Below are 21,177 nucleotides of genomic sequence, written 5' to 3' on the forward strand. Positions count from 1 at the left end.
ATGACAACTGTTAATATGTTGTTTCCATGGCGACGTGCGGCACAGTTGACATGTTAATGTCATGTTTGTAGTTTGGACGGACGTACCCACGCAGAACTTTCCATCAGAGGTGGAGGTAAAACCTTGGTCACAAAGGCACACGTATGTTCCGACCAAGTTCTGACAGACGGCATGATCGCCGCACACCGTCCTGTTAACACACTCGTCCACGTCTGGTAAGAGGAGAAAATAGTTATTCCCACGCCAGGAGCGCATCTGTGTGCACCTGCAGATGTTTACTCACCCTCACACTGACCAGAAGCAGACACCTGGAAGCCCGGATCACAGGAAGTGAGGCAACGGTAAGAACCGATGGTGTTCTCGCACCTGAGCGCGCCACAGACTGAACCGCCAGACGAGACGCACTCGTCCACATCTGTCATGGACACACACATACACACGCACACGCACACGCACACACACACTTGAAAGCAGCCAGGACCAGCGACAGGAAGAACATATACGGCCTGTGGCACTTTCTAAAAATACTATTAAAAAAAATTAAAGAAGTGTAATAAAAGAGCAAACGGGTAAAATGCAACAAGAAAAATTGCAATATTGACTCTTTTAACACAATCATAGTAGTCATTGCCTAAAAAGTAAGCACTAATTAAAATCAATGTTGTTATGATTAATTGACCTACACAAGACTCCAATTACTACACATCAAAAATTCCATTTTGAAATATTTTTTGGGGGAAAATATTGCATATTTTGTGTATTTGCCATATAAAAAACAAAGTTTTCATTGACAAAAGGGCAAAAAAAGAGAAAAATAATAAATATAATTGACAGATTGATTTGAAGTTGATCTCGAGACTAACTGTAAACGTTGAAAGATAATGCTCTTAAAAAATAATGTATGACCTTTTTTTAACACTTTTATAAGTGGGGTCTTTTTGGATCCCCAATAATTTTAAGTGGGACTTTTGTCATTGTTTTAAGTCACATCAAAACCTCCACTTTGAGATTTTTTTTGGGGTGGAAATGCTGCATAGTTTGTGTTCGCCATATGAAAAACAAAGTTTTCTTTAACAGAAGGGGCAAAACCCCAAGAAAAAATAATAAAAACAAATAACAGATTGGTCTGAAGTTGATCTAAAAACGTACTGTAAGCGTTGAAAGTAAAAAAGAAAAACCTTTTTTAACAAGTTTAGAGATGGTGGAATTTTAAATGCCAAACAATTTTAAGGGGGAATTTTGAAAAATAAAATTGGCATCGTTTTTACTTTACATCAAAAATTCCAATTTGAAATATTTTGGATAAAATATTGCTTTTTTTTTTTTTGCATTTTCCATATAAAAAAAAGTTTTTCTTTGACAAAGAGGGCAAAATGAAATAAGGAAAAAAAATTATAAAATATAATCGACGGATTGATCTAAAGTTGATTTTAAGATTTGAGCGTTGAAAGTAAAAAAAAAAGAAAAAAGTATGACTTTTTTTAACACTTATGAGTGGGACTCTTTTGAATCTCTAATCATTTTAAGTGGAACTTAAACAAAACTGTCATTGTTCAAAAAATAATTACTAATTAAAAATCTATGTTGTTATGAATTATTGACCTATTTAAGGCTACAATTATTCACATCAAAAACTCCACTTAGAAATATTTTTAGGGAAAATTTTGCATATTTTGCGCCATACAACAACCAAAGATTTTATTGACAAAAAGGAAAAATAATAATAAATCAATGGAATAAACTTAAGATTATTTAGAGACTTAAGCGTTAAGATAGAAAAAATAATGTATGACCTTTTTTAAACACTTTTAGGAATGGGGCCCTTTTGAATCCCCAATAATTTTAGTGGGCCTTGTTTTTAAATAATTGAAAAAGTAATAACTAATTAAAATTAATGTTTATTCAAGGTTCCAAATACTTCATCTAAACAATTCCACTGTGAAATATGTTTTGGGGGAAAATATTGCATATTTTGTGTGTTTGCCATAAAAAAACAGGCTTTTGACAAAAAAAGCATAAAACATAAAAAACACCCCCAAAAAACTATCTATTTAAGCGTTGAATAAAAAAAAATGAAATAAAAATTATATAAGCTTATTGTATGACTTATTCTTTAACATTTTTATGACAGACATTTCCAGGTCCCCGGGTCCAAACTTAAGGGGAGCCCAAAAGGTTAAAAACATCTATATACTGTATTAGTTTTCAAAATGGCCTTAGCATTCGGCGTGTGTGTTAGTGTACCAAGGCAGGTGTTCCTCTCAGGGTTGTTGGTGAAGCCATCATGACATCGACACAGGAAGGAGCCATCGGTGTTGACGCAGTCGCCGTCTGCGCATGCCCTCGACCGCTCACACTCGTTCACGTCTGCACAGAGGACCCGAGAGTCGTCACTGAGCGGGACATCGTCGTGGCAACATTCAAAGTCCACGCAAGAGAGGGAGGGGTGCTGACCGACACAGGCGGTCCGGTTGTTGTCGCTGCCCAGGGCGAATCCTTGAGGACACACACACGTGTACGAGCCGGCCGTGTTGACACACTCTCCTGTGGGGGGGCACCAGTTCTCCTCCAAGCATTCGTTGATGTCTGACGACACACGCACATATCAGTGTTGCCATGGTTACCTTATATGTTGGCGCATTCAGGTGCACACCACAACTGAGCACCCGTTAGCATTAGCGGCTAACGATCAACTTTTCACATCGTACTGAATTGCCGCTCCGCAACCAATCAAAATGCATCCCTGTCAGTGAAGAGGGTGAAGAAGCGGGCTCACCTCTGCACTGTCGCCCCCGGCCGAAGGTTCGATACCCTGGTAGACAGTCGCAACGGAACGAGCCAAGAGTGTTGACACACGTGCGCTCCGCCTCACAAGCTGAGGCACTAGCACACTCGTCGATGTCTGTGTGGAAAACACCAATTGGCAACACATTCCCCACAAATGTTGTGCATGTGTGTGTGTGTGTACCTTCACACACTCTGTTCACAGCGTGGTAGCCTTGGCGACAATCCACACACTTATAGGACCCCTCAGTGTTGACACACTGACCACCCAGACACAAGGTCTCGTCCTTACATTCGTTTACATCTGTCAAGGATAAGAGACGTGTGTGTGTTTGTTTGTGAGAACGTGTGTGTGTGTGCGTGCGTTGTACCTGTGCACTGTCTGTTGGTCAATGTGTACCCAGTTTGACAGGACACACAGCGATAAGATCCCACAGAGTTGACGCACACCTGACCAGGACACTGAGACGGTTCTGCACACTCGTCCACATCTAAACGCGCGCACACACGCGCACGCACGCACACACACACGCACACACACACGCACACACATCAGTCATTTATTCATTCCTTTACTCTTTTCTGATCCCAGTCTACCTTTTACCTGTACAGGTGTTGTTATTCAGCTTGAAACCATGGCGACAAACGCAGTGGAAGCTCCCAGGTGTGTTTTCACAGCGACCGTTGGAGCAGGGAGCCTGACGACACTCATCGATGTCTGTTGATTTCGATATTGTTTTATTTTTTTTTTAAAACAAACAAAAAAAAACAGACATTTATTTAAAGACAAAACTTTGTTAGCTTTGTGTTATAGACGACAAAAGATATTTTAAAATAATTAGTATAACATTTTCATCTGTTTTAGATTGCATTACATCTTTTTGCTGTTTTTCGTAATTTTTTTATGTTTTTTCATACAAAACATTGTGTGCCTTTTAATTCCTTATAATAGCATTGTTTTGTTTGTTTATTTCATTTTTAACTGACTTTTATAGTTTTATTGAATTATGCAGCTAAGATAGGCTCCAGCGACCCCCCGACCCTGAAAGGGACAAGCGGTAGGAAATGGATGGCTGCATGAATATATATATATTTTTTTAATTTTACGATATTTACAATATTATATTTTAACAGGGGTGTCCAAACCTTTTGTAAAAAAATATATATATATAAAGTATCTAAAGACAAAACGTTGTGTTCGCGGTGACAAAGTATATTACTGTAAATAATTAGTATCAAATTTTTATCTTTTTCACATTGCATTACATCTTTTTGCTCGTTTTTTTTTACATTTTTACTGTTGTTTTTTCCCCAACAATATGTTGTGTGCATTTTTCTGTAAGACTATAACAATGATAATAATATTACGATACAAATGTGTCAAAAATTCTGCTTTACAAAAATATCAATCTTCAGTTATACTTTTAACTGTGTTTGTAGTTTTAGTTGTATTTTTTCTAATTTAATAATTCATTGGAATAGTAACACTTTTTTTGTATATTACATTTTTTAACTGACTGCTTAGTTTATATATTTTATTTACTATATTTTATTTTTATTTCAAAATATTAATATTATTTTGTAATATTTTAGATCGGGTGTCCAATTTTTTATAAAGGAAAAAAAATCCATATATATATACAGTATTAAAAGACAAAACTTAGTGTTAGCATTGTGTTATAGGTGATAAGATATATTATTATTAATTATTAGTTGGAAATGTTCAGCTTTTTGTCATTACATTACATCTTTTCGCTCTTTTATCTTGGATTTTTAAATTTTTTTGCTCCGGGCCAACAAGACTGGGGCTGCGGGCCGCACTTAGACACCCCTACTCTATGTGATCAATCATGCTTTGTTTTGGTACCTGTGCAGAGTCCATTGAGAAGTCCGTGTCCAGGCTGGCAGGACACGCAGCTGTAGGAACCCTGAGTATTGACGCACTGCTGACCCCGACACAGCAGAGGATCCTCACACTCGTCCATGTCTGAAAAGGACACGCTCATTAATGATATCTTGCATACTAAAAAGACATGTGACGTTTGAGTCCTTCAAATTAAAAGCATGCGAGCCAATGCAACCGCGCTTCCTTACCTGTGCAGGTGTTGCCGCTGAGCTTGTAACCGTGGCGACAGTCACACCTGAAGCTGCCGGCGGTGTTGTGGCAGCGGGCGTCGCTGCCGCAGGGACTCCGCTGGCACTCGTCAACGTCTAGGGGAGGAGAGGAAGCGACAGTGAGCGTTGGTACGCGAGGGAAGCAAGACAAGAAGTTGCAGCAGGAAGTCACCTTGACAGCTCCTCTGCCCGGCGTCACTGCTGTATCCCGACGGACACACACACCTGAAGCTGCCTGCGCTGTTCACACACTCTCCTGGCGAACATACACTTCCAGGCTGAACACACTCATTCACATCTGCACACGCACACAATCGATTGAATGCTTTGTGCGTGTTTTTGTGTGCGTTTGCGTGCACGCTCACCTTGACAGTACGTGTGCTCAGAATTAGCCTGGTATCCCTGATCACACACACAGGTGTGCTTCCCACCTGGCTGCGACACACAGCGACCACCGCCACACACACCTGGTTTGCTCACGCACACATCCTGCGATGCTGCACACACACACACAGACACTTTAACTTTTGATCTCTTGATGGACCCATTCTTAATAAATACTGTTCTCTGTAACATAATACTAAAAAAGTGTTTTGGTAAGGAGATGGATATAAAAGGAGCATGGAGTAATGTGAACCTTGACCTCAGGGGTCAACTCTGGTGATTTTGGAGAAGCATGGCCTACCAGACTACCTGGTGTCGCCTGGTACTCACACTGGACGTGGGGGGGACGCGTCGTCGGCTTTTTAGGCGGCGGGGATTGTCCACGGGTTCTCGAGTCTCCCTCGGGGATCTGTTGAGGCGAAGCTGGCAGAGAATCTCCTCGTCCAGTCGGCCGATCTGCACGGACACACGAAAAATACCGAAGGAAGCAATTGGTCATGTGATCAGCATCAGACATTCTGATCAGTAGTTACCGTACCTTCACTCCCACTGACACCTTGGATCCTGCTGTTGCCTTGACCTCCTCTAGGACTTTGGTCCCTAATAATGCCTTGGTTCTGGTTGGTTCCTTGGTTTTTGCTGGTGCCTTGACCTCCACTAGGACTTTGGTCCCTGCTAGTGCCTTGGTTCTGGTTGGTTCCTTGGTTCCTACTTGTGCCTTGACCTCCACTGGGACTTTGATTCCTGCTGGTTCCTTGAGTCTGGCCAGTGTTGCGATTGCCACTTGTTCCATGGATCTGGGTGGAAACTGGATTCACATTGGGGCCTTGGTTCTGGTTAGTTCCTTGGTTCCTGCTTGTGATTTGACCCCCACTGGGACTTAGCTTCCTGCTGGTACCTTGAGTATGGCTGGTGTTGCGATTGCCACTTGATTCTTGGTTCTGGTTGGAAGTTTGGCTTCTTCCAGTGCCCTGGTTCTGACTCCCGCTCGTACCTTGACCCCCACTAGATTGCTGTGATGATCTCCTCGACGATACGGTTGGTTCTGGGCGGGTCGGCCGGACGCCGGCACTGCCTGGAGTTTGAGGTTTATGCCGGGTGGTGTTTACCGGGTTTACGTGTCTAGAGGGTGGAGTACTGACAGGTGAACTGGGTCGGTTGGACGAGCTCACGGTCTCTCTTGCTGGGGGTTTCAGCTGAGAACTAGTGGTCTCACCTGGGAGAAAAAGAGACATACGGATGGAGGGGTGATCTCTGTTGTGATTTGGCACTTATGACTTGCCCACACAGACCTTGGTCCAGGTGGGTTACCAGCTGAGCTCCTTTGGTTCCCAGCTGCTCTGCCGCTCTCTGGCTGAACTGCAGGGCAGAGGGGGAGTAGTGGTAGCCAGGACCAGCAGGGCAGATCTCCTTAAAGGCCACTGAAAGAGAAAACATCTTTAAGTGATACACCTCCGACAGAGCATGCAGGTCACATGACTGGTGACCGACCTGACCCAAAGTATGGGCACCGCTGGCAGTCAGGACCCCAGGCCTTCCCTACTCGGCTGCAGCAGCAGATCTGTTTGGTGATGTTCCTGAGGATGGGCAGGGAGCAGGAGGACGGGCCCAGACCCGAACCCAGAACCCGGTAACACTGATTCTTGTCTTCCGCTATCACAGTCTGGGCTGAGATGACGGCAATAAAAAGACTTTCAGCGGTCAGCATGCAGAACTCCTTCAATACAAGAGCAGAAGGAAGTAGGGATGGCCCAAAATCTATATTGCGATGTATATTCCAGTCTCCTGCAATAACGATATATACATCACAATATATAATTTGGTATTCAAATAATTAAAGCAATTTTTTTAAATGGTTTACAAAGGCTCCTAATTTGACTGCTGACATATAAGTTACATATTGCATCATTTCTGTATTTCGTCCAAAACTATTACTAATCTACTTGTTAATATGCTTACTTTCTTTTGTAACATGGTTCTATCCATCTATCTATCTATCTATCTATCACATTTTCTTCTTTTGTTAAGATATTATATATAGGAGGGTTGCATATGACGTCACATCCCTGTTTCATCTTCACGGCTTAATTGACACGATGGTCAAGCAGCTTGAGCGTAGCATTAAAAAAAGTGATTGATTTGTTTTTGGGTGTTCCAGTCGTTCAAAAAGAGAGATAGTAAAGAGCTTCCACGAGTCCCGAAATAAGTGGTTCATAAAGGTAATAAAGTCAGGGAAAAAACAAAAGCGTGTCAAAGGATATAGCTCTTAGAAATATCACTTTCATCATCTTGTGGAATACAATCGGACTGCTTGTGTCTGCAGTGATAACTTTGTAAAATATTTCGTTGAACTTTTGATTTGTTTGAGAAACTTTCTGTGATACATTTAAGTTTATTCTCTATTATATTAGTAGTGTTTGAGAGCAGAACTAAATGTGTAGAAAGGACAATTGATCGCATTGGTTTGTGTTCTTTTGTGGTTGCTATGTCTAAATATAACTACAAAGACCTGGTTGTGCAAATAAACTAACGTCATGTTAAGTCCTAGTAATAAATATTGTGAATGTCTGTCCAATCCACCGTATTTTTGTTGTTGATTTTCATAACAGAAACTAAAAGCTTATTTTGTTGTTGTGCAGGAAAACAAAGTGCTTTATTCGAAACATAATACCACATTATGGCGTCTTTAGTGATATTTATTAGCATTGAAAAAAATATCCTGAATAGAATTAATAAACTAGATGAATAAATCTCCGGTAGGCTGAATAGCATATACAGAATCTTGAGATCTCTAGCAAACATTGCTGAACCACAGGGACATTTACAGCTAAATAATGGGACAAAATATGAACTTCACACCATAAAAACAACTGCAGACATAAATTGGAAATGACAGACTATTTTCTGTAGCAGGAAATCAACTGCAAACAAACGTATCCTTTTTTTCATTAGCGTCACGATCACAGCAACACGGCACTCGTTATGTCAATCAAATATGTTACTCAGCGATGCATGAATAAATCCAACTTTGTCTTTTACCGATTGTTTAATTTGCCGACCCCTTGGATGTAAATACAAGATGTGCCTCAAATCTTTTTTTCTCTTAACACCGTAAGTGTCCTGGGAAGTGATGGCCAGCAGTAACCTCTTGGTGATAAATGGTTTGAATCTTTTTGAAAAACATTTTTCTTAGGAGTGGAAAAATCCACTCCATCCCATTTAAAATATTTTTTTCGTGATCACTTATATATTTGCCCCTAAACCTTTCAAAATAAGCCTAAACCTGCACTAGTGCATGCAAATAAACAGTAGCCTAATGGGGCTTAGACCATCATTAACTGTATCTACTCAGCTTCCATTGCACCTGTTACCCAAGGGGGGTCCACACATCTGCGGTCACATTCAAGGTTTCACGTTGTTCCTATTAGGTTGAGTTTTATTTTTTTTTTGCGTCGATGTGGGATCTGAGCTGAGGATGTGGTTGTGGAGCCCTTTGATACATTTGTGATTAAGGGCTATATAAGTAAACTTTGATTGATTGATTGAATGTTTGACCATCGCCTAAAACCCGAAGCGCCCAGAAGTTCCTCTAGGTCACGTGATTGCAACCCACCTGTCAGTTTTGGATGATACTATTAAGTAGTTACAGGAGCAGTATTGATCATACCAAAGTTCAAACTGTTACTGCAAATGATTCAATAATTCAAACAATAACAAAGGATGGCAGTGTAACAATATTCAATTATTTCCTACAATTGGCTCTGGTGTTGCCCTTAAAGCCCTTCTGAGTCTCGGTACTTATTTCTTGAGTTTGTAAAAAAGGACAAAAACAATTTTGTGATTATACAAATATCGATGTAATCACTGCAGTATCAGCTATATACTAATGCTGTACTTGCTCTTGCTACTGTTGATATGGGTATCGGTTTAAATTCAAAAGCTCGAGCTTAGCGGCTAGCATGGCTTATTGTTTCCTCCTACGGTGTGTAGTTGTGTACTGCATTTTCAGCTATTCCTAGTCCTCCAGTGATAGTAATACCTGTGAAAAACAGTTTACTTGCCGCCATAGAGGAGGCGTTTACTTTTGTGTGCTAAAAGTAAGGATTCTTTCACTTGAAAGCGAAAAAGGACTTCATGAGCCACTCCCAGTGGAATCCAGTGATAAGAAGTCATCATTTGTCTCCACAAAGGGGGAAAAGAATGTTACGCACAGCCTGAAGCTAAATGATATTGTGTCTTTTCCAAGACTCTAAAAAGACACCTGCAATGGACTTGGTTCTAAAACCAAATCAAGTCCAAACATTGGTATCCATGGGTGACATGACGTAAACAGGTTACGGGCAGCTTTCCAAGTTCCACCGTCTTAGATTAATTTTCTGTATAGAACTTTTAATTGCATTGTGTACAAATTGTGCTCCATAAATAAACATGCTTTTTCTGACTGAATAGAAGCAGCTTTGCATTGTGGCGGACGTTAGCCGCTATCTCCCTAGTGAGGACGCTACAATGCGTGGAGGACACGGTCCTTTGCTTGTCGCTGTCCAATTTGCAGCACACTGCTGGACTGTTTCATCATTGTGCATTATGCGACATTATTGTGCATTATGAGCGACATGATCATAGTATTAGGAGCTCTATCGTCGGCCGAAATTGTTTCATTTGTATTGTCTAGATCAGGGGTGTCCAAAGTGCGGTATAGGGGCCATCTTTTTATAGGTCCACAGCACATTTTAAAAATACTATTACAAAAAAATATAAAACAAAAGAGGAAACAGGTGTAATGTAACACAAATTTTTGCGATATTGCCACAAATATAAAGCTGCTATGCAAGCAGTTTTTTACTTAAAAAATGTCATCGCTCCAAAAATAAAAAAAAGTTAGAATCGACGGATAGATCTGTAGTTGATTTAGAAATGTATATGTTGAAGGTGAAAATTAAATATATTTTTAAAACTTTTATGAGGTTGGGGGGCTCAAGACTTTTAGTCTGATTATTTTTTTAACTGTCATTGTTAAAAAAATTATGAATCAAAAGCAATGTTGTTATATGAATTATAGGGCTGGGCCGATTAAAAAATACCAATATATCGTGATAGACACAATCAATATTAATATAAAATGTGTTCGATAAAATTTTGGAAATATAGTTAGATTTTTTTGGACGGAATAAACCAGAATTACGAAGCAAGATGCCTTTAATGAAGTCCCCGTGCTCTGGGAACCACACAAACAGGAAAAAGAAAGTTTCACTGAGCAATGGGAGAGACACACAACATCCAATCACGCTACAGTATCAACTACCAAGTTTGGTTGCGTCGCTTTCTGTGGATTCTCTGCATGCAGTAAGAAGAGAAACTGTGATATTTTGATACTCAATAACAGAAACTTGTCTATAGTTTTGTTGGTTTTAATGCAGACAGTGCGGCAATATCCTGACACTTCCAATGTGTCCGTTTAATGAGCAGCTTCACAACTACTCTGTGTAGTGATCAATTGCTTATACACTACTCCTATCTAATGTCTCAAAACTAAAACTCCCTTTAAATCTACTTTAATTATTTGATTACCATAGCCGTACTCCTCCTACCTGGGTACCAGACACCCTACCCTCTTTACTGATAAATAGCACCCTTGGTAAGTTTGAAATTAATATACTGTATTAATTGGCAGGCTTTAACAAGTCATAAAAAGTATCAACAATTATCAATATGGATCAACATAAAAAACGTATATCGTAATATACACTGTAGTTTTCAGCCATATTGCCCAGCCATGTTTATAGCTCCAATTACGTCACATCAAATACTCTATTTTGAACAGTTTAGCCATGAAACACAGGGTTTTATTTGACAAAAATGACATAAAAAAAATAAAAAATTGTCAACAGATAAATATGAAGATAATCTATAGATACTTAAGCATTGAAAGTAAAAAAAAAAAATTAAAATAAAAAATACAATCACATCTGACTTGGTTTGTACACTTTAATGACTGAGACCCTTTTGGGGCCCCGGGAAGGAGAGCCATAAGGGTTACAATAAAAATGAAAATGAAAAATGTCAAAATGGCCCCCACATGCTTTTATTTTTCAGTGTGCGTCCTACAGTGGAAAAAGTTTGGACACCATTGCTCAATACAACTGTACAACTGATAACTGATAGTCACACACACACTAGGTGTGGTGAAATTACTCTCTGCTTTTGACCCATCCCCTTGTTCCACCCCCTGGGAGGTGAGGGGAGCAGTGAGCAGCAGCAGTGGCCGCGCTCGGGAATCATGTTGGTGATTTAACACCCAATTCCAACCCTTGATGCTGAGTACCAAGCAGGGAGGTAACGGGTCCCATTTCTATAGTCTTTGGTATGAATAGCATGCAACTCTACTATAAGAATTGTTTATTTTTTTAATACAACAAACCAAAATTATTCTCCAATAAATTACATCTCCAATACAATATTGTCACCTGAAAAAAACTATAGTAATAGTAAATGAAAATCAAAAAAGAAAAGGAGCAGTTCAAAAAGGAGCAGGAAGGAGCTTATAATATCTCGCCCCATCACTTAAATATAATAATCTGATTCTTAATCATCAACAGTAGGTCGTAAATTCAAACCCTGGCCGAGTCATAGCAAAGACTATAAAAATGGGAACCATTACCTCATGCTTGACACTCAGCATCAAGGGTTGGAATTGGGGGTTAAATCACCAAAAATGACTCCCGGGCGCGGCCACCGCTGCTGCCCACTGCTCTTCTCACCTCCCAGGGGGTGATCAAGGGTGATGGGTCAAATGCATAGAATTATTTTGCCACACCTAGTGTGTGAGTGACAATCATGGGTACTTTATACAATAGATAATCCCCTGACATGCAACAATATTCAGTCTATTGTTACAAGATATACATATATATTTATAACTACAGATATTTTGACCCTCTGTCTACTTGCAGTTTTGACAGCTTTAGGGTATTTTTGTACACATAAGTGCTTTCCCTGCACCGATTCATAGTTTTAACACTTGGATTTATAACTGGCCAATGCATTTTATTCAGATTTAGGGAGCTGGAATAAGTTATTCCTCAGGTCATTCTCAAGAGGGCAGCTGTGTGTGTGTGTGTGTGTGTGTGTGGGGGGGGGGGGGGGGGGGTGTTTGGGGGGCTTGTTTATGTTTGTGAGTGGGTTTACTTACAAATGCAAAGTCCATGTGAGGCATCCAGGATGAAACCAGGCTTGCACACGCAGCTATAGCTCCCCCCGGTGTTCACACACAAGCCGTTCTCACAAAGCCCTGGCTGGAGGCACTCATTCACGTCTACAAAAAACAAAATCAGGATTTGATATATTACCTTTACATATCTTTTACTCACATTTTGACCTAAGCTTATTCATATTTTCAAATGTCTTCAGCTCGAAATGCATCATGTGTGCATGTTAGTTTAATGTCTCTAACCATAGTGGGACAATTAAGGATTAGTGGTTAGTTCACTGTCTGCAACTGAAGAGGGACAAAGCAGAATCCACCTGTACAAAATCATGTGATTACAACAAAGTAACAATCTGTGATGTCAAACTCACCAACGCATTTGGTTCCGTTGCCTCGCTCGAAGCCAACAGGACAGCTGCTGTTGTTTGGACCTGCTGATGATGAATGACAGATTGTTGGACAATGATCACGTGACCACAAAACAAGAAGTTAAAGTACCAAAATTTACGAGCTTAATTCGTTCTGTGACGGAGCTCTTAACTCAAAACATCTCCCATTGAAGTAAATTTAACCGGTGCTTGCACCCTCCCAAACATGCTTTTTAAAAAATAAATAAACTCTTTTACATAATTAGAATCGTAAAAAACAATAGAATATAGTTTAAACAACTACTGTAGTTTTATGAGGTAATGTAATAATAATTATTGTACAGCATTTACCTTGACGAGGTGCATGCTGAGTGTCGGCATACACACACTCACAAAGCGCACAAGTTAAAGTTAAAGTAACAATGATTGTCAGATACACACTAGGTGTGGTGAATTTATTTTCTGCATTTGACCCATCACCCTTGATTACCCCCTGGGAGGTCAGGGGAGCAGTGGGTAGCAGCGATGGCTGCGCCCAGGAATTATTTTGTTGATTTAACCCCCAATTCCGACCCTTGATGCTGAGTGCCAAGCATCAAAGATAATGGGTCCCATTTTATAGTCTTTGGTATGACTCGGCCGGGCTTCGAACTTACAACCTACCGATCTCCGGGCGGACACTAACCATACGCAGAAACCGTGGGGAGAGGAAAACTGGCAACTAAAGGCAATTCTACTGGTTCATAAAAACGGTGCATGAAGCGCAATATGGAGGTATTTGGGATTCAAAACTATCGATCAAGGTGACGCTTTAAATACAGAAGTGCTACGGTGCACGCAGATACATAGACGCGCACACTGCTAGTTGGCTTGATGCCAAATATTAGCAGAGTCCAAACCACCCACATGAAGCAAACTAATGCAAGTGAAATTTTGTGACAAATTGCTACAATTTGTGTTTCATTTTTAACAAATGTGTGTTTTGCCTGCTACATGGCTTATCTGTGTACTTTTAGTCATAGTATTATTTTTAGTATTTACTAATGATTGTATTTGTCTTAAAACACGGACCAAGAGAGGCAACAATAATCATGAAGCATTTGATAAAATGTCAAAAAAGGTTTTTATTGTATTCTAACTTAATCCTTGATAACGGCAGGCTATATGTAATATATCAAATTGGAAATTGCTCCTTGAGTGAAACTACAATAACCCAGTGTGTTTAATGCCTTTTAATTTTTATTCTTATAAAATTGTTCTTCGAGTGCAATAGGCAACATTTGTTTAATGTATTGTAAGATATTTTTGTTAAAATGAAGCTAAATGTAACCATTTTTTTGTGGTTCCCTTTATTTTGAAAAGTATCTAAATACATTTTGGTACTGGTACCAAAAAATTGGCATCAGGAAAACCCTAGTTTGTACATATACAGTAGTGGTCAAAAGTTTACATACACTTGTAAATAACATAATGTCATGGCTGTCTTGAATTTCCTTTGAGTTTTATAATGGTCATCCCTAAATCCTGCCTGAAAAGTGTGGACAATGCTGAAGAAACAAGTCCATGTCAGAAAACCAACAAATTTAGCTGAACCACAGCAATTTTTTCAAGAGTGGTCAAAAATTCAACCAGGAGCTTGCCAGAAGCTTGTGGGTGGCTACCAAAAGTGCCTTATTGCAGTGAAACTTGCAAAGGGACATATAACCAAATATTAACATGTTGTATGTATACTTTTGACACAGCATATTTGATTAAATTTTCAGTAGACCCATAATAAATTCATAAAAGAACCAAACTTCATGAATATTTTTTGTGACAAACAAATATGTGCTCCAATCACTCTATCACAAAAAAATAAGAGTTGTAGAAATTATTGGAAACTCAAGACAGCCATGACATTAAGTTCTTTACAAGTGAATGTAAACTTTTGACCACGACTGTATCTGTCAGTAGAATCACTATGACAGTGCTAAAAACTACAACACGGCTGATGGGGAGAAGATGCAGTCTAAGTGGAAGCACAGGAAGAAGACCGTCCACTAAACGGTTCATCCTAAAGAGATAATCTGTAAAAAAAAAAAAAAAAAAAAAAAAAATTTTTTTTTTATGGAACCACCATTACATGTTACGTAGACCACAATAAAGTGTTTCAAATGTAGGAAAATAAATCATAATATGACCCCTTTAAGTTGAAGTATCTCTGTAGAAGTAAACATTTAGAGGCAAAGACTAGGTTCAGTTTAGGGTCGTGTTTTGGAGTTTGGTTGTGCTCGTTACGGACTAAGGAATGCGTTAAATCCTCTTTGTGTGTGTGTGTGTGTGTGTGTGTGTGTGTGTGTGTTACATAAGCATGTGGAAAGCTTCCCAAATATTTTACTCATCCAGGACCACCCCACACTGACAGAACACAGCGCGTTGGTTTTCCTCCAGTGGATTTTTTCTGTTTGCTGCTGTTGTGGAGGTGAACATGAAGCACGCTGACCTGCATGTTTAGGACAGAGGACGCAGTCTGTGGCGCCCCAAGCCTTCCCGAGACCCCGGCAACACGTCTCTTTGCTCCTCAGCCCTGGCAAAGGAGAACTACACTGCAACACATAAACAAAATGATTTTTTTTAGACTGAGGAGAACAAACTGTTGCGAGGAAGCAGTGACAGAGCGCTGGAAGTACAGTAGGGTTATGAGGGGACCGAATGGTACCCAAATGGTCCTGTGAAGTGTGTGTGTGTTCTTCTTTTGGCTTCTTTTGTGTCGGATGTTTCACGTGAGGGTGGAAGTGAAGTTTACGACGCGGTGATTCCTGGGAGGCTGTCAGGAGACGTTCTGGTTCACATTAAGTTCCTGGCTGCGGAGGTGCACACATATTTCATGGCATGTGAAGACAAAAACAGCCTGTTCGCACTTGGTCGTGGACACAAACAGGGTCGGCAGCCATACTTTATGCCGCTCGTAAAAATAAGAGCTTTTGTATTTGGCTTCAATTTGATGCTGCGTCCGCAACACGGCAGCCTGAATTTATGTACTCAACATTCCCGTGTCAACTTGACCCACATTCTGGACTTGAACAGTAAATGAAGGGGCGAGCATATGAGGACTGGTTGTGAGATAGAACAAACTTTCAAAATAAGGGACTTCTTTGGTTGTTTGCCACCCAGTCAGCCCACCATTGTGTTCTTAAGAAGACAAAGCGCCTCTCACCTGTCCGTCTTTCACCTCTCTGAAGCAGTATTTGAAGCCTGAGTGTTGGGTGTAGACGCCATGCCCCCTTGTCGTCTGGGCCTGGACCACAAGCCCGGCTGGTGCAGGAGCCCCCGCTGATCCAGACTGCGTGGCTGATGAGAGCGCTTGCAGCGCGGGGATGAATCCAGACACCTGGAGAGTCAAAGATGGCCAATTGTGGACACAGCGAATAATATACAGTGGAACCTCGAGTTACAAACCCTCTATATGCAAATTTTTCATTTTACAAGGTTTTAAATCAAGCCAAATATGCCCCTGTGATCGAACAGTGTCTCTGTGGACGAACGCTTCAGTCGGACCCCCGCAGGCAAGAAAACAGGGCAAACATTGTTGGGGAGGCGGAGCCTTCCACTTTACTTGCTGTGCAGGAGAGGTCACATCTCAACACTCCAGCTTATGTGCCTTCTATTAGATTTTTCGCCTTTTGACAGGTTTTGTCCATTGTGCTAACTCAATAAGAGTCTCAAAAACTCCACAAACCCGCTTGGAAAGAAAGAGGGAACTGCTGTGGAGTTAAAAAAAAAAAAAAAAAAAAAGGAAAAACCCTATTTGCGAGGAGTACATTCATGGCACTCACATGCATGTGGAAGTAGAATTGTCTAACCTCAACTTATATATATAAATATGATATTAATACATATGCATATATAAATAAATATACAAATAAAAACACAAATGTGACAAACAAATACATTTGTATAAACGCGTGATTCTAAATATATTTTTGAGATTTGAAAATATATACAAAATAACATGTATAAATATGAAAATGTGACATACAAATAAATCGAGAATTTGTATACATAAATGTGTATTTGTAAATGTATTTTATTTCGTATCTTTATTTGTATTGAATTTGCATATGCAGATCGCTTTTTTGCTTTTGTGTCGATGAGCCATTCCTCCCACAAAACAGATGCACAAAAAAATGTGACCTACGCACTCCCCTGAACAATCAGCAGAGGGCACTGCAGCCAGAGTGTGCAGACATGGTCAGACACTGATGTGCCAATCAGAGGCACACTTGTTTGTGAGTGTTGGCAGAGCAGAGCATACTTCAGCTTGTTGTTGTTTGAACTTTATTACATAAATAGTTGATCTATCACCTCCTTGTTATGTTTGTTTAATATACAGTACTGTATAGCACTTTATATTGTATTGAAAGTGTACAAACCTTCAGTAAAATATGGATTTCTGTCAAGACTGGAACCCATTATTCATATTTACATTGTTTCTCATGGGGAACTCTGTTTCACTATACAAACTTTTCTACTTACGAACCCTGTTCAAGAACCAATTAGTTTCCTAAATCGAGGTTCCACTGCCGATCAGCCAATGAGAGCTCTGACCTTCAAAACCTGGTGGACCTTCACGCTGGCCTCAGGGGGGTGCTGCACTCTGACCTTCACCATAGAGGGACTAGGAGCTGCTGGGGAAACAGAAAAAACTAAGTGAACAGGTCCACACAGGATCCAACTTTCAAACTCACATGCTGGTCTCCCTATGGCCTGGTTCGGACCTGCCAGAGGCAGGAGAAACTCAGACTGGGTCAGCCCCTGATTGGCCGCCATGACTGACAGGCCGGCGGGCTTGACGACTTCATTGGTGGAGGAGGGGGTGGATGCATGGGCGACGGGGATCTGGCAGAACTTTCCAGTGAAGTTTGACGGGCAGAGGCAGCGGTCCTTCAGCAGGCAGACGCCGCCGTTCTTACAAAGCAGTGGACACAGAACTGCAGAAAGAGCCAGAACGACACAATTGGATTATTAGCGCATGTCAGTGGAGTGCAGCAAAGCACTCTGGGAAATATCTGCCATGCAGTTACTCGGAAACTTTAAAAAAAAAAAACAAAGAGACGGAAAGAGATGTGTTGATATAAAACATAGCCTGACCTGGCCTGGTCCAGGGGCCACTGGGCACTGGAACCAGCCAGCCAAGTCCTATTTCCTGTGCGACAGGAAGTGCTGAACATGCTGCTAATGAGCTGATAACACTCTGCAGCAGACAGGAAGTGTGCAGCACTAAAAACATGTAACATGTTCTCGTTTGCCTGAAATCTTCGTCCTGGGTTTTTGGCGGATTATTATTATGATCACATTAAAAGCAAAATAATTCAATGATTTTGAAAAATTTCGAGTAAAAATGTCGGGATTAGCATGGCCAATAGATGCCCTGTATTCACTTAGTATCGGATCGTTGCCAAAAAATGCAGCATCGTCCACCATTGTATTTATGGTGGCCTGTACTAGGCGACTATTTGACAATTCAAAACGGAGGAGTTTGATTCCACTGTAAACCTCGCAGTGGAATTGTCCAACATTTAACCCCCCTGCTCCCCTCTCAGGAGGGAGTGAAGTTAAGTACGAAAGGCCCCTCGTGGACAGCTGCATTTGCCAGAACATAGATGTTGTGCCGCCTCAGCTCGGAGGTGTATAATCGACAAATCGCTCAGGCAGGAGGTCTACCTCACTGCTCTCTTCTGGCAACAGTAAATATCCTTCCATTGGTTCACCTACGAAAACCTTGTTACGGCTTGTACTTCCAATAGATCAGTGGTTTTCAAAGTGTGGCACAGGGCCCATTTACGGCCCGCAGCTACATTTTTGACGGTCCTCAACACATTAAAAAAATAATACTACCATATTTTTCCGACAATAAAGCGCACTTAAAATCTTTTCATTTTCTCAAAAATGGAAAGTCCACCGTATATTTCGGTTTCGCCCTATGTACGTATTAATTTTGGTTATGTTTACTGACCTTGAAGCAATTTTATTTGGCACAAGGTGCAATGATAATAGTGACCACACGTTTCTCTTATATGGGACTGCAGGTGAATGCCACCTGTTAAATACATGACACTTGCAAGAAGGCCCAAAACTTTGATGTTTCATTGAGATTATAGAACATTACAAACAGCGCTAGAAATCTGTAAAAATGTTTTAATACGACTTTGGTATGCTACGAAGTCGCACCACATTACAGCTAACTTTAGTCAGACGTACTGTGCTTCAACATATGGGTATTATTATGGTGTGTGTGTAAAATGACCCCAAATTGGTACTTATTATGAGACATTATCTGGCATTTTGTTTTGCAATTTATGCAAAACGAACATTTATTACCTAATGGTACCTGCTGATGTGTATTTGGAATCTGCATAGGTCCCGAAAATGTGCGCGCGTCCACCATTAAAGTCTGTTCTGTAAAATGGTAAATGTGTTATAATTGTACAGCGCTTTTCTAACTTCAAGGCACTCAAAGCACTTGGACACTATTTCCACATTCACACACTGATGGCAGGAGCTGCTATGCAAGGCGCTAACCACGACCCATCAGGAGCAAGGGTGAAGTGTCTTGCTCAAGGACACAACGGACGTGACTCGGGTGGTAGAAGCCGGGGATCGAACAAAGAACCCTTGGGTTGCTGGCACAGCCACTCTCCCAACTGAGTCACGCCGTCCGCCGTAGTCAATAAGCTCCTTTTTCTCTATCCTCTTGTTGTGGGGCATTCATCCTCCACTTCCTCCATTTCTAATACAAAGTAGCGCATAGTTGTAACATATCTGTCAGTAGACTCGCTATGGAAGCACTAAAAACTACCGGTACAATAAAAATGAGGGGGAAAAGATGCTGTCAAAGTGGAGGCACCTAAATAAGACTGCACACAAAACGGTGCATCCTGAAGAGACGATCAGAAAGCGGTTTCAGTTCTATGATTAACTACATTTCCTCAATAAAATAGGCAAAAGCTCTAAAATTTCTATATGACTTCAAAAAACTGGTGTTGTTTAATAATATTCTACCCAAACATTTAATAAATTCAAATAGAAATAAGGCAACAAGAGAATTATTACACACATCTCTTTTCTAAATTAAGTCTAAGTAAATTTGGGCATCAACATCAACAATGTGGTTTGCCTGAGTGACTGGACATAAGAAAAAATATATTAATACCTTTATATATGTGTGTGTGTGTGTATATATATATATATATATATATATATATATATATATATATATATATATTACACATATACACTGGGGCAAAAAAGTATTTAGTCAGCTACCGTTCTCCCACTTAAAATGATGACAGAGGTCTGTAATTTTCATCATAGGTTCACTTCAACTGTGAGAGACAGAATGTGAAAAAAAAATACAGGAATTCACATTGTAGGAATTTTAAAGAATTTATTTGTAAATTATGGTGGAAAATAAGTATTTGGTCAACCATTCAAAGCTCTCGCTGATGGAAGGAGGTTTTGGCTCAAAATCTTACGATACATGGCCCCATTCATTCTTTCCTTAACACGGATCAATCGTCCTATCCCCTTAGCAGAAAAACAGCCCCAATGCATGATGTTTCCACCCCCGTGCTTCATAGTAGGTGTGGTGTTCTTGGGATGCAACTCAGTATTCTTCTTCCTCCAAACACGACGAGTTGAGTTTATACCAAAATGGATACATGGATGATACAGCAGAGGATTGGGAGAATGTCATGTGGTCAGATGAAACCAAAATATAACTTTATATATATATATATATATATATATATATATATATATATATATATATATATATATATATATATATATATATATACATATGGTTTTATTTAGCTATATACACATATATACACTACATAATTTTAAGTGGGAGAACTTGCACAACCGGGGGCTGACTAAATACTTTTTTGCCCCACTGTATGTACATAAATATGGTTTTATAGAGCTATATACACATATATATATACACACACACATATACATATATATACATATATATATATATATATATATATATATATATATATATATATATATATATATATATACACACACATATACATATGGTTTTATTTAGCTATATACACATATATACACTAGGGCTGAAAATCTTTGGGTGTCCCACGATTCGATTCAATATCGATTCTTGGGGTCACGATTCGATTCAAAATCTTTTTTTTTTTTTTTCAATTCAACACGATTCTTAATTCAAAAACGATTTTTTTACCGATTTAAAAGGATTCTCTATTCATTCAATACATAGGATTTCAGAAGGATCTACCCCAGTCTGCTGACATGCAA

General features: G+C 39.9%; 1 protein-coding gene across 10 annotated transcripts in view; it reads right to left on the minus strand.

Annotated features, from left to right (window-relative positions):
- The window catches only part of LOC133537445 (latent-transforming growth factor beta-binding protein 4-like), a 108,645-nt gene that overhangs the window by 15,003 nt on the left and 72,465 nt on the right, over positions 1 to 21,177 (minus strand). For 5 of the 10 annotated variants that reach the window (XM_061878452.1, XM_061878458.1, XM_061878451.1 and 2 more), the window contains 22 exons: positions 17,583 to 17,825; positions 17,443 to 17,522; positions 16,052 to 16,225; positions 15,338 to 15,440; positions 12,859 to 12,921; positions 12,473 to 12,595; positions 6,775 to 6,951; positions 6,576 to 6,704; positions 5,822 to 6,499; positions 5,614 to 5,739; positions 5,265 to 5,396; positions 5,072 to 5,197; positions 4,879 to 4,995; positions 4,652 to 4,771; positions 3,389 to 3,502; positions 3,156 to 3,275; positions 2,969 to 3,088; positions 2,777 to 2,902; positions 2,455 to 2,586; positions 2,245 to 2,367; positions 284 to 415; positions 87 to 212 (listed from right to left, as the gene is read on the minus strand). In XM_061878452.1, the coding sequence (XP_061734436.1) occupies positions 87 to 212; positions 284 to 415; positions 2,245 to 2,367; positions 2,455 to 2,586; positions 2,777 to 2,902; positions 2,969 to 3,088; positions 3,156 to 3,275; positions 3,389 to 3,502; positions 4,652 to 4,771; positions 4,879 to 4,995; positions 5,072 to 5,197; positions 5,265 to 5,396; positions 5,614 to 5,739; positions 5,822 to 6,499; positions 6,576 to 6,704; positions 6,775 to 6,951; positions 12,473 to 12,595; positions 12,859 to 12,921; positions 15,338 to 15,440; positions 16,052 to 16,225; positions 17,443 to 17,522; positions 17,583 to 17,825 (3,384 nt within the window). The remainder of the gene's footprint in view (positions 1 to 86; positions 213 to 283; positions 416 to 2,244; positions 2,368 to 2,454; positions 2,587 to 2,776; positions 2,903 to 2,968; positions 3,089 to 3,155; positions 3,276 to 3,388; positions 3,503 to 4,651; positions 4,772 to 4,878; positions 4,996 to 5,071; positions 5,198 to 5,264; positions 5,397 to 5,613; positions 5,740 to 5,821; positions 6,500 to 6,575; positions 6,705 to 6,774; positions 6,952 to 12,472; positions 12,596 to 12,858; positions 12,922 to 15,337; positions 15,441 to 16,051; positions 16,226 to 17,442; positions 17,523 to 17,582; positions 17,826 to 21,177) is intronic. The other 5 variants (XM_061878455.1, XM_061878460.1, XM_061878454.1 and 2 more) reach the window with 3 other exon arrangements.

The sequence above is a fragment of the Nerophis ophidion genome, linkage group LG18 (assembly GCF_033978795.1).
Source record: "Nerophis ophidion isolate RoL-2023_Sa linkage group LG18, RoL_Noph_v1.0, whole genome shotgun sequence".
NCBI classification, from domain to species: Eukaryota; Metazoa; Chordata; class Actinopteri; order Syngnathiformes; family Syngnathidae; genus Nerophis; species Nerophis ophidion.